The sequence below is a fragment of the Cygnus olor genome, chromosome 3, assembly GCF_009769625.2.
Source record: "Cygnus olor isolate bCygOlo1 chromosome 3, bCygOlo1.pri.v2, whole genome shotgun sequence".
NCBI lineage: Eukaryota > Metazoa > Chordata > Aves > Anseriformes > Anatidae > Cygnus > Cygnus olor.
The window spans coordinates 55,253,388-55,270,264 of record NC_049171.1 but is presented as its reverse complement, the minus strand read 5'-3'; the positions used below and the strand labels follow the sequence as shown (position 1 = coordinate 55,270,264).

The 16,877-nt window shown below is 36.5% G+C and overlaps 1 protein-coding gene and 1 long non-coding RNA gene across 2 annotated transcripts in view; both read left to right on the top strand.

The window, feature by feature from the left end:
• LOC121067853 overlaps positions 1–3,460 on the top strand; it is a 36,332-nt gene extending 32,872 nt beyond the window's left edge. The window contains exons 5-6 of the long non-coding RNA XR_005818484.1: positions 3,300–3,332; positions 3,436–3,460. This is a non-coding gene — a long non-coding RNA (uncharacterized LOC121067853). The remainder of the gene's footprint in view (positions 1–3,299; positions 3,333–3,435) is intronic.
• A 1-nt stretch (position 3,461) lies between these two features.
• LOC121067060 overlaps positions 3,462–16,877 on the top strand; it is a 55,448-nt gene continuing 42,032 nt past the window's right edge. Inside the window, exons 1-4 of the mRNA XM_040551097.1 lie at positions 3,462–3,468; positions 4,684–4,710; positions 11,339–11,386; positions 14,770–14,793. Coding sequence (XP_040407031.1) covers positions 11,368–11,386; positions 14,770–14,793 — 43 coding nt within the window. The 5' untranslated portion in view covers positions 3,462–3,468; positions 4,684–4,710; positions 11,339–11,367. The remainder of the gene's footprint in view (positions 3,469–4,683; positions 4,711–11,338; positions 11,387–14,769; positions 14,794–16,877) is intronic.

Below are 16,877 nucleotides of genomic sequence, written 5' to 3'. Positions count from 1 at the left end.
GTCATACTGTTCCCTCATCTCATGAGAGCTGACAGATCTTAGAATGAGAGGGAAAAATAATTGCCTCAGAATCACTAAAGTCATAATTACATTTCCTTTAGTTTCCAGGAAGCCGTCCTGAGCAAAAGCAAAACAGAAAACCCCACGAAACCAATCAAAACCTTAATTTCACAGGATGAGTCCTAAAATATCTGTATGAAATTGGATACTCTGAAGAGCACTTGCACTACACAAAACCAAAGCTGCAGCTGTTGTTATGATTAAGTTCTTTGAGTCAGACAACCCCCTGAGTCCCAAAATTCTGTCCTCTCACTTTTTGCTGTTTCCTTGGCCTATAATAGGATTGCCACCCAAGCTAGGATGCCATCATAAAAAATATAAGATTTATCTAGGTAATAAACTATTTAAAGCCAACCCACTCTCTATCTCTACCACTTATCCTTGTTGCTGGGAGAATCACATTTCTGGCTCATTGCTTGGACCACATCAACCTGCTGCATGACCATCTCCACTGAATCTCATGTCATATATACAATGTGATTGTAAATCATCAATGATAGTCTATACTATGTGCATTATATAATAAACACATTAAAATGTTCTTTATATAACTATGCTAAAGCTGGGTTCCTGATTTCAGAAAACTAACCTTTGTGCTTTAAAGTGCAGACAAAATTGCTTATGAAATTGTCATGAAATTCCATCAACATTTTTGGTTAAATGGTAAAAATGAAAATCCTTTGTTGTTTGGTTGCTTGTTTGTTTTACAGAGCTCAAAACAAAACTATTTAGAAGCTCCATTTTGCTTTAATGTATATATAAACAGTCTCTTCGGACAGATTTTAAAACAGAAAATAAATGAATATTTCATTCCAGAGAGAACTACATGGTTTGCTTGATACAAACTTACTAGGAGTAGGAGTATGGAGTAATGACAAATTTTGTTTAAAAACTTAGCAGTTGTAGTTTTTTCATATTTTGGGTCATCATGCTTTTTCAAATATCAATTATTTTCATAGATCTGTGTAGTATTTCTTTTAGATATACACTGCATTTTGTATTAATACTGCTTATAAAATAATATTGAATGTGGATAATATTCACATTAATATGTTATTGGTCAGCATATTTCATTTTCTACTGAGAAAATTTATCCCTTTTTGTTTACTCAGTTCAAGAATAAATCAAATTTAAGGACAGGTTTGATTTTAGTGAGGGTACAGCATACAGAATCACTTTGCATATGGAACTTTATATCTTGATTGTAGACTTCAAAGTGTTAGGGTACTAATATTCTTCAACTTTATACTAGAGCATTTATACAACTATTTTTCATAATAAACATGGAGAAAATATAGTCATCATATAGAAGTAAGTGATGAGCATGCAAGAATGTGTGTATTTAACAGAAGTTGCTGTTAATCTTTTTATCTGTCGGCTCAAATGTTCTTAAATTTAGGTAATGTCCCTGTGTAAATCAAACTGGCACACTGGAGCTTTTACGTATACTGTTTAAAAGCATGTGCAGATATCATCTTCAGATTTCAAAAGCTGATCTATTATTTTTGATATTATGAACATTGCCCATGCCTGGTAGATGATGTTGAGTTTCTGAGAGACAAGCTCAACATTTTCCTCTTCCCTTTGGATGGCCGCCTACTCCTCTAAAAGGGTTCTGAAACAAATCCTGGCAAGATGGAAAGAGCTCTTACAGAAATTGCTATTAAAAATTTGTAAATCCCAGTCATGGTTTACCAGAGGGGTACAGGGCTTAGGTGGGCGAAGCTTTTCAGTTTCAGGACCCAGACCCTTTAGTAATCAGCTTCTGTTGGCCACAGCTCCCTTTACATTGTGTATTCATGTAAAAGAGTCCGTACCCCCTCCCCTTATACCATAGCTGTAAAGCTGCTGCAGTTGTATGAGATGTTCTGCTTATTCTCCAGTCTCTATGACAAAAGGCAAGGAGCATGTCACAGATGTCTGCAGAGACACATATGGCTGGTTCACAGGCCTCCATTTAGTCTGCTATGAAGTAAAACTGCAAATATTTTAACCTGCATTATTACTAGAGTTCCCTTTAGCACCTTATGATATGGGTTAAATCTTTTGGTGTCCGATATTAGCAGTTAACCTGATCCTGTTTCCACACTGTGAAAACCACTGGGGATAAAGTGACTTATGATAACTATAAAGGTTTTATTTTGATGTGCAGGAAGGCAGAGAAAGGCTCACCTGAACTAACACTCCAAAGCAATGTGCCACATCCAGAATCCACTAGTAAAAGGTTTTTGAAGTTTTTTTGAGGAAATTCATGGATGATACCAAATTGGGTGGAGCTGTTGACTCCTTTGAGGGTGGGTGAGGTCTTGCAAAGAAATCTGGACAAATTAGAAAGCGGGGCAACCATTGACAATATGAAGTTTAACAAGAGCAAGTGCCAGATTCTGCACCTGGGAAGGGGCAACCCTGGTTATACGTACAAACTGGGCGATGAGACACTGGAGAGCAGCCCTGCAGAAAGGGATTTGGGGATTTTGATCGACAGCATTTGGGGATTTTGATCGACAGCAAGCTGAACATGAACCAGCAGTGTGCCTTGGTGGCCAAGAGGGCCAACTGTATCCTGGGATGCATCAGGCACGGCATTGCCAGCTGGTCGAGGGCAGAGATTTTCCCACTCTGCTCTGCGCTGGTGCATCCTCACCTTGAGTACTGTGTGTAGTTTTGGGTGCCACAGTATAAGAAAGACATAAAGCTGTTAGAGTCCAAAGGAGGGCAACAAAGAGGGTAAAGGGTCTAGATGGCAAGATATATGAGGAGCAGCTGAAGTCACTTGGTTTGTTCAGCCTGGAGGAGACTGAGGGGGGGGCCTCATGGCAGCCTGCAGCTTCCTCATGAGGGGAAGCGGAGGGGCTGGCGCTGAGCTCTTCTCTCTGGTGACCAGCCATAGGACCTGAGGGAATGGCTTGAAGCTGCAACAGGGGAGTTTCAGACTGGATATCAGGAGAAGGTTCTTCACTGATAGGGAGGTCAGGCACTGGAACAGGCTCCCCAGGAAAGGGGTCATGGCACTGAGCATGCTGGAGTTCAAGAAGTGTTTGGACAACACTCAGACACATGGTCTGACTTTCTGGGTGGTCCTCTGGGGACCCAGGAGTTGCACTCAATGATCCTTGAGGGTTCCTTACAACTTGGATATTCTGTGATTCTATGATTCTAACATGAAAGTGATTGTCCAGCTCAAGTAGAGAAGACATTATAAGAGGAAAATGTACTTGACCTTTTTTTTTCTTTTTCAGAAACACATAGGAAAGAAAAAATGGTGGATACTGGTAAATATTATCCCTTTTTTATCTTATTTTTCAACTGTCCCAATGTTTTAAAATAATCCCTGTTGTAAGTAAATATTTGGGTTTTGTTTGCTTGTTTTTACAGCCAAAACAGCAAAGAAAGAAGCAAAAGTACATGGTAAGACCTGTAAAGAACAGTAATTTCTCATTTGTCTGTTTTCATTTTAAGTTAAGACAGGAGTAGTTATAGTGAGAAGAGAAGTTAAACCAGGGATAAAGATTTGTTGGTTTAATCAAATTTACTTGAGCAAATGACTGACTGTGGAGCAGCCATGCAGCTATTTTGCCTTCTGGAACAGCGATCTTATCAAATGTATGTGAGAAGAACAATGATGGTGAGATTGTTTTATTTCAGCTTTTAAAGGTTTGTCTTTTCAGGGAGGAAGGGGCTGTGCTTGGAGATCACAGTAAACGGATAGAAAGCAAAACACAAAATAGGAACTTGAGCATTTGGAAGGGAGTAAAGAAGTCGGTTGTTCTGGTTTGGTTTTATTTCAAATACCTATACCCACATATTTTATTCCTGTAGCTAAGTGCTTTTATTCCTGACAGGAATCTACTTCTCAAGTTTAACCAGATTTGGAAGAGCATAAAGATTTTCAACTCCTTTTACAGCCAAGCTTGATGACTCACTCATCTGATGACTCTATTTTCTCAGATACAGATTCTGAGCAAAAAATACAGTAGACAGTCAATCTATATAAAAGAAAAAAACAAAAAAGAAAAAAAAAAGAAAAAAAGAAGAGAAAAAAATAAGAATCCCTCCTCTTCTATAGCATAAAAACCTGACACAATGCTTCAAAATGAGGGTATCAATAATGAGAAACAGAAATGTGGTAGCTTAATTCATTTCAATCCAATTATGAAGAATAATAAGCAAATGAAACTGAAAGACACATGTTCAAGCAATACTTCTGAAAATGGATCTTCCCCTGTACCAATACAAGAATGGTTCTTTTTCCTAAGTTATGCCTTGAGTTTTCAACAGGCTCAAAGAAAATAGCACCTGAAAATAGCAAAGCTAGTGAAACTGTATGTGTACTTTACCTACTGACCTTGTTTTCCATTGCTTTTAAGCTACAGGTTTATTAGTCATCTGCCATCAGACTATCCAAACAAGCAACATATGTGTGCCTCAGTTTTCCTCCGCATAAAAACTAATGAATGAACAGTAGTTCAACAGTAGTTCAGCCTACTCTGTGGAAATAGGTAACACATTGACCAAGGGATGAATATGCTAGGATATTCTGTCCTATTCTATAAAATTGATTCTAACAGGACTTTTATACATTTGCAAAAGTTATTTCCTGGAATATTTTCTTGTATTTTACAGCATCTGTGGAAACTCTGAAGTCAAAAGGTGGGTAACTTTTTTTGTTTTCAAAATTAAATTGGAAGAATGCTGGTGTTTACTCTGTTCTTAATGAAAAAGTTTCTTGTGACAAAGCTGCTAGCAGGTATGACTTATGTAAAATAAAATGGACCTTTTAAATACTAATGGGTCCTTTCTTGCAGCACCCAAAAGGCCCCTTAAAAAAAATAATAATAAAAAAATTCAAGTTATCCATGGACTGACAAACTATAATTCTCCAACTTTACTGAATTCATTTTCTAACCTTAATTCAAGCCATAAGTGTTTTTTGTTTTGGTTTGTTTTTTTTTGTTTGTTTGTTTTTGTTGTTGTTTGTTTGTTTTTTGTTTGTTTGTTTTGTGAAAGGCAGAAAAGACAAGTAATTGATCTTTTATAAAGACCTGACACAAAGTAACGTTTCTCTTTTTGCCAGTCCAGCTGCCACACAAAACCAGTGACTGAAGCAGTTTTCTTTACCGAGTCTAGGAATTTTTATGGAGAGGTTCAGCTTTTGCTTTGCTTTCATAGTGGGGGAAGGTGGAAGATACGGGGGCAGAACTTTCTTCACCATCTGTTCCTTCCCTGAAGGCACAGGGCACTGGGACTGCTCAGAAACCTCAAGGTCTTAAATTCCATCTGAGCAAATATTAGGTGTTAGTGTCTGAATTTTTACATATACACAGTGTAAGATATTAACTCTGAATCTTCCAGAACATTACAGGTACCAGTCATATCTTAGAAACAAGTGGAAAATGGGATGGCACATTATAAACTGCGAAAGCACTTCACTCGGAGTCCATACACTACTGTATTTATTCACATCAAAGACCACCTCGCTTTGCAAACATTCCTATTGAAACAATAGCACTACTTTTATCAACTGCTCAGACTTGTGAACAGTTTCCAAATCTGTCTGCCAAAAGTCAAAGGCAGAGAAATGAGAATTATTAGTTTTTAACACACTGCTGTCACTCAATCATCCTCTTTTACTTTAGAGTTCATTTCCAAAGAACTCATTGGAAAGCAATATAGTGTTCTGCAGTATGAGGAAGGGTTGTAGAATCGCAGTCTTGGAGATTAATTAAGCTGATGCAGCATTCCCTTTATTGGATGTTTTTAAGCTCCCTGCTTCATGGGCTAAATTCATAATGTTGTCATTGCTATGCAGATAATTGTATTGAGCAAAACAGAAACAAAACTAATTTAGACATTTGTTTTCTTTGTACTCCCACCAGATAAAAGGGAAAACTAAAGGGGGGGGGGGGGGGGGGGGGGGAAGTATTTTGTGTGCATCTTTTTCACTTTCAGCAAATTCTAGACTGCGAAATCTGAAAATAAAGGTAGTCTTGCTGCTATGTGTGACTGAATAGAGCTTTCACCAATTGCTTGAAGCCTCTGAGCAAATCTTTTTTGAAACATTATTATTTCTTCTGTAACACTGTACTGTTCATTCAGTGTCAGCATTTCAACAACTATGAACCCATTTCTGCCAAACCTGTATCCATCAGGGTCTCAAAAAAAAAAAAAAAAAAAAGGTGAAATGTTTGTTTCTTGCAGAATTAAGTCCATTTCTGCAAACTTGAAGTTTTTCTTGGCCACTGTTGGGAAATGTTGTCATTGGCCTTTAGAAAATGTTATTCTCGCTAACTATATTTACCCTTTTACTAAGAGCTATTTTCTTTAGGTCTTCTGTGAATTATAATTAACAGGATCTTTGAAACAACAGAGACTTTATCCATATGTTTTGTTGCAGTGAGTGGTCTCAAGTTTTTCCACTGAATAGCATATTTCATACTTTTTTAGATGAGAAGCAAACATTTGTAAATGCAATTTGTCTTCATTGTGTCACCAGTATTTTGAAGAATAGAAGAGAACCCTGCCTTATAAGACTTGAATTAAGGGGTACTTCAAAGAAAAGTATACAAAATTCACAGTTCACTAAAAACAAATGGAAATTGTATGTTTCTATTATATTAGACAAGAATCGTTCCATTTTTTTCTGCTGTCAAATGAGTGGTTTCACAACTGAAAATGTTGATCTCAACCATCTTAGTTTTATCATAGGATCAGATTAATATTGAACCTGAAATTCTTCTCTTGTATTTAAGTTAATAACAATTTAGTTTTAATTAGTCACCAAACCCCATTAAACAGAAACTGCTGATGTTAGCTCTGGAATAATTGTTTATTTCTGAAAAAAATACTTATTAATAAGTCATTTAAATTTAACTTTTTCTTGCTGATTTTGAAACTCAAACATAGCCTGTAATTCAAGGGAAAAAAATGATGTTTTTATTGAAATGTTACAGCTGTTCTTTTTGCCTCTTAGTAAGAATCACACCGGGATGCTGTTGTTTTCATCTAAATTTAATTTTTTACAATGACAGACAAATTCTAGCATTCTTTAGTAGCTATACTAGGTCTGAACAAGACCATTGCTTTTCAGTCTCTATTCACTTATTTATTGCTGCTCTTTACTGACTTGTTTTCCTCTTTTTTTTTTTTTTTTTCTCCTGATATTAATGCATTTAGACTCAGCAGCTCTGTAGCTGCAGTGTGGTTTTGAATATTTAGTAGCTGTTGGCTAATATTGAAATTTTTAAGCATATTCATGGAAGGAGAACCATCCTTGCCTGAAAACAAGTGAGGTTTTTGATATAATTCTCTTCTTATGTGATGAAGTTAAGAATAATAATATGCTGGCATGGAAGAAGGTCTTGGCCATTCCCACTAGCTTGTATTTCTGGCAAACTATCAAGCTTATAGGCAGTTTTGTTGCATTCTCTCACAAAAGGTTTTGTAATGTCTTTATGGTAGGAATTTTTTTCTTTTCTCCATGCAACAGAAGAGTTCCTAAATCATAGTAGACACTTTCTAGGTTCATGATTGCTTGATGTTTGTGAAGTCATGACGAGGAGCTCCTGCCTCTGATGTCATGGTTCAGTGAGTTTTGTCTCCAATCAATGTTTTCTTTTAGTTTTCCTTCACACTGAGCAAACATCTCAAAACAGCTTTAAAATCAGTGACTCTTTGGAACACATATTTCTGATATAGGTCCTAGTTATGAAAACTCCCTGTTTTGGGATAAAGATATTCTTACAAACTTGATTGTAGCCTACAACTATTAAAGATGCAGAAATATTTCACTGCTGGATTGCTCTCCTGGATGCTTTCACAACAAAATAATATTTGCTAAGCTCTTTCTTTTTTGTTTCCAAAGAGCTTACGATGGAATCAGAGGAACAATTATCATACAAACCAAGTTGATGCACATTATGTCAAGTTACTAAGGATTTTCTTGTGAAATGACAAAATATAAAGGGAGTCCAGACACCATGTAATTCATCTATTTCTTTAACTATAACTTGGTGAATAGATGGATTCCTGGCAAATTTTTACTTTTGCTTTTACATGCATTCTTTTTTTTATTATTATTATTATTTCAAGTAGTTAATTATTTATTTTATGCCTGATGTTCTCCTTCTGAGGAGAAGGTTATTCTACTTCCATGTTACTTAAGTGATACAGCTAAAGGATCAGCTTTTCATGTAGGGATTGCCTGCAAAGGGACAGACTTTTGCAGAGATGATCTTTCAGGATGCCACTCAGAAGTGTCATAACTTTGAAAATGCTTAGTAAAAGGGACAAAATCTTTAGCTACTTAGAAAACTTGTCCATGTTCTAATAGAAATGGGACAAAACCTTCATTGGAGTCTTATTCCAAAACTGATACTATGTGTATTTAAAAGGACTGTTAAAGTGACACTGATTACCTTGATAATAAAAGACCTCTCAGCATCACCAAAGCAGCTCACCTCCGTTCTCAAAAAACTGAGTGAATAAAGCAATGTTCTTATTCTTCTTCCAAGTATTACTCTTCCATGTCCAGATGATGCTACTTGCCAGTTCCCAACAGCAACTAAAGTGCTAATCTATCTCAGCAATTTATTTACAAACACTTACAGAAGCATTACAGCATTACTGAATGCACTGATTGACAGAATACTAATAATAGTGCTAGTTGTTATTTTTAAATATTAGCTACAAGGTTGCTTAAGAATGGCTGGTTCCTTCATCATAACTGCACTATTTGTATACCACCTCCACACAATTTTGATGACTCTAAATACCCGTTCATCTCAGAAATTTGTATTGCTCTTCTAGGTTGATATTCAGTGTCTAGAAAATATTTTCAGTTTTTATTCCATCAGTCTTCTGGTTTTCAGAAACTGAATAAACCAAAACTGCTTTCTTTTAGCTAAAGTGACTAACATGCTTTGAGGAAAACAACTGTTCTCAAGAATTCATTTTATTCTTATCATTGCTGCTGAAAATACATTTTGGAGTGCATATGGGTCTTGTTTCTAGTGCCCCTTTTCATATCTTTTTTTTTTCATATTAAAATAAGCTTATTCTTTAATAATTGACAGTTTCAGCAAAATTATTAAGAGCCCTGTGCTCACAGTGGCAGGGCTCAAAGCCCAGATTCACCTAGACATGTAGGTATCTAATTTATTTCTGATTTAAGTAGCCTTGCTAATCTGGGCCTAAGTAACCTAGATGTTAATAGAAGAGATCTACAATAAATATTAACTAACCTTGTTCCTCTTTGCTTTTCTGTATGTCTAATGACAGACACAATGTTACGTACTGGAATAGAAAAGGAGTACTCACACTTTTTTCTATGGATCCAGTCAGTCATCCTTTCTATTCAGACTTGACTTTCAGGCAAACTGAAGATTACTTTCTATAAAATAAGTTACCTGAGTGTCCTGGTTTCGGTTTTACAGTGACGTAACTGAGGTGCAATATTTCACTGTTTACGTGGAGCTTGCTCACAAACACACTCTCAACCCACAGCATTCTGGGATAAACAAGAGCAAGTGGCAGGGGAATGACTGATGTGTGAGAGTTGGTCCATCCCACTCAACATTAAGCAATTCATCTGTCCATACCTGACATTTCAGTGAATCTTAGGAAAGAGCTCCTGATGGGAACAGAATATCCTTCTTCTGGCCTCAAGCCCACTTGCAGACTCTGCAGACAGCCCGTGGCATACAAACTGAGCTGGCCTGCTTAGGCCAACATGTCCAGCAGCTTCACAGCGCTTCCCTGCTGCCTGGGCTGCAAGCTTAGTCTCAGGGTGGCCACCAGGACCTGCAAGAACAGCAAGCACGCTTGGAAGCACTTTCTGAGTTCTTTGAATTCACATAATTTCTCAGTGAAGAAATAATGGTAATGGAATGTGACCCTCAGTATTTACTTTGGCTTTAAAATACAAGTTTTTAATTTACTACCACTGTGATTTTCTGTAATAAAAACTGAGTTGAAAATATTTCTGTGCTTGTCAGGCTGAAATAACAAGCTGAGTGGATGTTATGTGCTGATAACTCTGTAGCTGTAAAGACATTTCTATACTTAAGATATAGGTCATTTGAAGTAAATTAATTTTCATCTTCCAGTTGCATCCTGCTATTTATGCTGATTTTTTATTCTTTTCACTTCTTTTAAACTAGGCAATGACAGTGAAGCATATTTTCTTAATGCTACCTTTTTTTTGTCTCAAATACTGTAGGAGGACACCTTTTAAATTAGAAGCGGCTATGCTCATTCAGCATAGTGGCTATAAATTGCAACGACAAAAGCTTGGCTTTATGAAAGTGAAGTGAGGGCAGTGCCATTTACAGCTAAACAAACATGTTTACATATTTGCCAGACTTTTAGCTGAATAATTTAATTATATGATCCAAAATATATTTTGTTCTCAATATGTTCAGAAATCTACAGGAAATCTTATGCATTGCCAAACCTGCTATATAAATTGTTATAAATTATGTAAGATACCCCTATTTGTATAAGCTTCCTAGGAGAGTAAAGTCTGAAGAGTTTCCTTCTTCCACCTCCTCCTCTTAGATCATTTAATCCTTAGCATGGAGCTGTGAATGAATAGTCTCCGTCCCTTGTCTCTGAGGCTGTGCAAATCGATTTGGGAAGTGTGCAAGCTAAAGCTTGGGGATACTCAGTGAGATGCGTTCAGACATCCTGACCTGAGTTTTATTGCTACTTCCCTCTGGCATCAGTAAAGATCTAGCAGCCCTGCTGTTACAAGTGGTCAGGTTCTCTCCTCTCACACTCAGAAATTGCAGTACTCACAAGAACTAAATTAGGTGTCAGTGATATACAGTCTGACTGGAGCTTGTTATCCTCCGTAAGACTAAATACATGCTTAAAATTATATGGAAATGGTTTGCTGTGTCAGGGATGCAGAGTGGAGGTTTCTGCTGTTGCAAAGAGAAAAACATACTTATGTTGGGAACCCTTACGTGGCTCAGCAAGTCTTGCTTAGCTCTATCCTCAGCTATGTGATATGCACTTCAGTTTAGCCTCTGTTCCACCTGAGATCAAGAAAAAAAGATGCTGCTATTCTTTTATTTTTTTTTTTGAAATAAGTTCCTGTTTGATTTATTTTTTTTAAGATAGGTCAAAAATGCTTATTATGTGGTCTTGTATCAGGAAAAAAAGTAATCTCATGGTTGAAAAATCTTTGAAATCATCTGCTTTAAAGTAATCTGTAAGTATTTAAGAAAAGCAACACTTCTGACCAGAAGCGTCACTTAAATCTTATCTTTTCTTGCAGCAGCACCTGAAAAGAAGGAAGAAAAAGCAATGAAGGCAGGAGAGCAAGGTAAAAAGAAAACAAAGCATGTTGGCATTATCTCTCTTCAAAAGACAACAGCACAGAAACAAAAACCTCAGATTCAGATAGCTAGATGACAGCAACATTTAAACTCTTTGCTCTGACTGTTATTTGCAAGAGCTCTGCTCTGTTTATCGGAGTAAGAGGGAACTTCCACCAGGAACCTGGCTTTGTCCCACTTCCAGAAAACCACCACCCCTACAAAAGCTGAAAGTGAGCAAGCCATTCACTTCATCTTAAAAGTCCTGCACTGGGACTTTCATGTTCCACAGGTCCTGTGAAAGGCTTCCTACCCCAGCAGCCTAGACAGGGATCAGCCTTTACTCCTCAGTCTTGGAGACAGACTTGCAATGAGGTATAGGGGCACAGACCACCTGCAGTCAGAAGAGCTGCCTTTCTTATCCCAAATGAAACATTAGCCCTATGAAGAGCTGTGAAGATCCACTGCAGCTTGAGAAAACTCAAAAGGTTTTTGAGAGCAGAACTTATAGATGTTTGTAGCAAAACAGTTAGGATTGTTATGTGTGAGGTATGAACAGGAAGGTCTAGGAGTAGGAACACCAGAAGAAGAAGGGATACAAGAATTACATGTGTTGATGGCACATGGTTCAGCAAGCCACAAAGCCTACATACAATTTAAAGTTAGTCAGAGCAGAAAAAACAAGGGTCAGTCTACATTCAGGCTAAAACAAAACTCAAGCCATGACCACAAAGATGATGGTGAGAATATTAAAAAATTATATAAGCTTGGAGACTTAAAAAAATAATAATAATCTAGGTAAAGAAACAAAGGACAGTGAATAAAATTCCAGACGTCAAATAACATGGAAAGGGAAAAGACCATAATCACTGTCCGCTCTTGAAGTGCACAAGAAGACACAAAGGACAGCAATACATGGCTGCCAAATTGGAAAAACACGGTATGTTGGGCACTTGTTGGCTGGCAGTGCTTGTGCCCTGTGCCACTGCAAGGTCTTCTGGACAAATTAACTGGATACACACATCTCACCGCCTAAGTGCTGGACAGAATGCTTGGACACACTCTACTTGGGACTGAGGATGTGCAAATGAGAGTGAGCTTGCAAGTGAGGGAAATTCTCCTTTCCCCTCCTATCAGGTCTCCTATCGTGACTTTCTCCATTACATACATTTATATTTATTTATTATTTTACCTTTCAGCATTATATCCTGCAAACTAGCTTCTCACACACTTGTTAATAAATAAATAAATAAATAAATAAATAAAAATCTCTGTATTTTAAGATAGTATGGCAAGGAGCAAAGTAGTAAAACGTTAGCATAAAGACCTAAAGCTTGTCAGCACTGGCTCCCTTTATACAATATATATCCACTTCTTTTCTGTTGTATTACTAACTGCCTACCAAGGTGATTTATGTATTTACTCATGCTCATATTACCAATTATAGCCCTGATGATGAATTTGGCATTTTCAGTCTTTTCATAATGGAGTTTTTCCAAATTTGCAAGTAACCTTCAGAATAAAGTATAAGGAATAATTACAAGTGTAGTTTTGGTCAGCTGAGCTATTATTTCTCTCTTTTCTCTAGTTTCTCAGCTTCAGCTTTACTCAGCATTACTCAAGCCAGCATAGTCACCCTGCAGCAGCTGTCAGCTGCTTGTTAGTTATCATGGAAAATGTTATAATTAGGTAGGCTTTGGCCTAGATTTCATTCATTGTTAGTCTGGGTATTTCCACACTATTTTCCATTGCTGTACAAGTGCTCCGCAGCCACCTGCACTATTTGACCTCCTCATACATCAGTGAGGTGGTGTTTGCTGTAAGATTTGTCTCTTCTACAACGTGCCACCATTACATGGGATGTTATTTGCAAAATATTTCAACTGTGCCATAACAAGCATAGATGGGGCAGTACAAACTGCAGTTTCACATGGATAGCATCAAGCTGCGAGTTCTGTGATCCCAGCTGATTTTGATCCCCAACTTGCCCAAACAGGGGACAATGTATTTTCCCTAACAACAGCCAGCAGCAGCAGCTCTGTCTCCCCATATCTACAACCATCTAGTTTCTGCAAGTCAAAGAGATAAGAACAACATGCAACGTCTATCTCAGTTACCTCTACAGCTCCTTGCAAATGCTGGCAGCAGCTCAGGTCCTCTACAGCACATAAATGAACATGAATATTTTAATTAAGTAATTGCAACTGCTTCTCATTTCTGTGCCCTGTATGTGCTGCCAACACATTGGACTTTCAAAGACAAATGAGCAAAAAAAACATTTTCAGAAAGTTTTTTTTGAATATTATCACACATTTCTATACCTGATGGAACAGTTAAAAAAAAAAAAAAAAAAAAAAAAAAAATAAAAAAAGTGATAGAAACAGCTCTGGGTTATGTTTTGACTGAAGAGAAAACTGTACTGAATTCACTGATCCCAGGTATCTGGAAGATCTGAGTAAAAGTGAGGACTCTTTTTCTTAACGGCAAAAGTATGAATGCATGAAGAAGTGTGGTTTTTTTTTTAACTATTTTTTGGATTAATAAATGAAAATGTTTGTTCTTCTATCTTTTGTACACCTTTTTGTACATGTCAACAAGTAGAGGGAGTCTGACCTGATCAAAATTAGAATTTGCGATTTAAGAAAAAACGAAGAATATGGAGACTTGCATTAAAATCTGGAGTGTCAGCAGTTCTATTTGGTTAGCAATTAGGGTGTAGCTTCATTGTTTCAAACCTCAACAATGGTTTTAGTTGTTTAACATGCTGTTGTAGCTTTCACCTCAAATCCCTACTGACTGGAAAAGGGCTAGAAGGCTGTAGCAACATTCCAGTTCGCTGATCTCTCATTAGTAGTAAAGCAAAACTACATGTAACATTTCTGATTGTTAAAAGGAAAGCAAGAAGGCAGAGAACTGCCAGAAGTGTCTGAAAAAAGACAGTGCTTTATCTCTTTACCATATTTGTTTGACAAATGACATGATCAAATGTCAGGATGTTGTCAGGGAGTTCGTGCTTGTCATTAAGGCAAATGTGAATACCTAAAGGAAATGAGGAAACAGGAAATATATTGTCTTGTAATATCCAATATTATTAAGAAAGGAGTTAGCTAGCATCATCTAAATAAGGTTATATGAAATTGACATTTTTATGTTTGGTTGCATGTCTGCAAGGTACTAGGTGAGAACCATGAACATTTTTCACATTAACTGTCAAGCAACAATGGATTGGAAATCATTTTCAAACTGTATTTAAGCAGTGAGGGACAACATTTCTTTAAACATATTTTCAATATCTGTTTGTATTAAAATCCCTGTGCAAACATGTATTACAATATTTCTTTTTTTTCTTTTCTCTTTTTACCTCTGCTTCCCTTCTCCTTTCTTTCTTCAGATAAACCAAAGATGAAACAAGCAAGTAAGCTAAATATTTAGATACTTCTTCTCCCTAACTTGTTGAATCAATGTCAGATCTAAAGATGGGGAAAAAAAATATTAAAGTTCCTGCTGCTACTGGGCATTGTAGATTATAGTTGATTAAACAGAATAGAACTGATACAACAAAGCTGATAATAAGAACAATGGGTATGTGGAGAAATGCTAGTCTATTTAATCCAAAGAAGCTTTGTCCCATTACTGTATATTCTTCCTTGTCAAAAGGAAGATGCTTGTGCTGTGCAAGCATGGTAAATTCATTTACAAAGTTTATATTTATTATTTCACACACAGTTCTTTTCTACAAATCTGTTAGGCTCACTACAAGTCTCAGTTATGTTGTCTGATCTCAATATAAGCTTAACATCGCAAATCAATACAGAGCAAGTAGCAAAAGTCTCTTCTACTGGGTTTGTGCTGCAGGTTGTCATTTTAGCAAGTTATGCCAGACTATCTAATAGACCTCAGCAAGTTCAGTCCTATAACATAGCTAGTGTTTATTTATTGTTTAAGTTAACATTTACAGGTCAGCCCTGGACCACTCTTCAAATTCTTCTGCATCATCTGTGTCACCATCCTAAAAGCAAATTTTTCTCCTGGAGATGGCAAAAGTCTCCAAAGCACCAGATATTTCCTGATAAACCAGATGTTTTGTCAGTATTGACTTAAACCTGCAGTTAAGAATTGATTAATGTTCTTTTTTTTTTTTTTTAATAAAAATGTATTATTGAAATAACATTTTTTACAACAGTTTAGATAACTATATTCTTAATTTTGCACAAAAACTGTAAGTTATTATGGACAGGCTCCTGAACATGACGGGTTTATATTGTGCACTAAATGTGTTTTTTTTGTTGTTTTTTTGTTTGTTTTTTAATGGCATAATAGTGTACTATTTATCTGTGTTACTTCGTTTAATCACAAATTCTTTTTTTCACATCATAAATGAGAAAGAGCGAGAGAGAGAGGAGAGGAAATGTCTGTGTCTTCCACACTCCCTTTTTTGTAGAGAGCATTGTACAGGTCATGGAATTCCTCTTGGAAATTTTCATTAATTCATGAGCACAGAAGGACATAGCTTTCAGCCTTCTCACTGATTTTTTTTTTTTTTTTTTTTCTGTTAGCACTGGCCACTGTCATTAACTTAATATTTCAATATTAGTGTTACTTCAGTTTTCATTAGGACTATTAGAAATACATAGCTCCTGCCTATATTTTTCATGGATATTTGCAATGAATTATTTGTTTTCTCACTTTGAAAATTAGTGACTGAATAATAAAATCCTCAGCACAAAACCTGAAGGTAGAAGCAGGAGAGCAGAGGCAGCTTCTGAAGCAGATGTCTGGGATATGGTGAGGATGGAAAAAGACAGCTTTCAGTGTCAACAGTAAATGAAGTTTTTTCACCTGATGGTTACTTCTGATATAAATAAAATTTTATCATGTCTGAATTCCTTCAATGTAGGTTCCCTGTAAACTTAATTTTTCTTAGTCAGAGTCCAATAATAAATCAAGAACAAGAAGCTTTATTGATAATGATGATAAATTGCTGTTGGACACATTCCATGTTTTCATAACAAAAGTGACTTTGTAAATTGTGTGTGATTCCCGGAAGTAAACAATTATCACTGCGGGTAACCACTGTAGCTCTGGAAGTTTCAGATCTATCTGCTAAACACAATACAACTTCCTGCTCACTAGGAGTCTTGAACTTTTATCCCATGTGCAGAAACCAAGGGGATCTTGTAACTGATCTTTAAGCATTTCTGGCACTGAATTGCTTCTGAGTTTCCCAATAGAAAGACTTATTTATTATTCTTTTTTTGCTTCATATCTGCTAAAGAATATTGTATTTCTTTTCCAGAAAATGCCAGTTAATTACTGCTTCTCAGATAATATATATAAACCACTGCAACCAGTAGTCTGTACCTAACACGCAGAATTCAAAGTCCAAGTCTGTTCTTTCTATTTTTGGACAGCCTAATCTGTCGTCTTAATTTTGGAGAAGGGTGAGGGAATCTTTGGTTTAATTAGCCCAGAACCGCAGCCTCATCTTTTGTCTGAAAC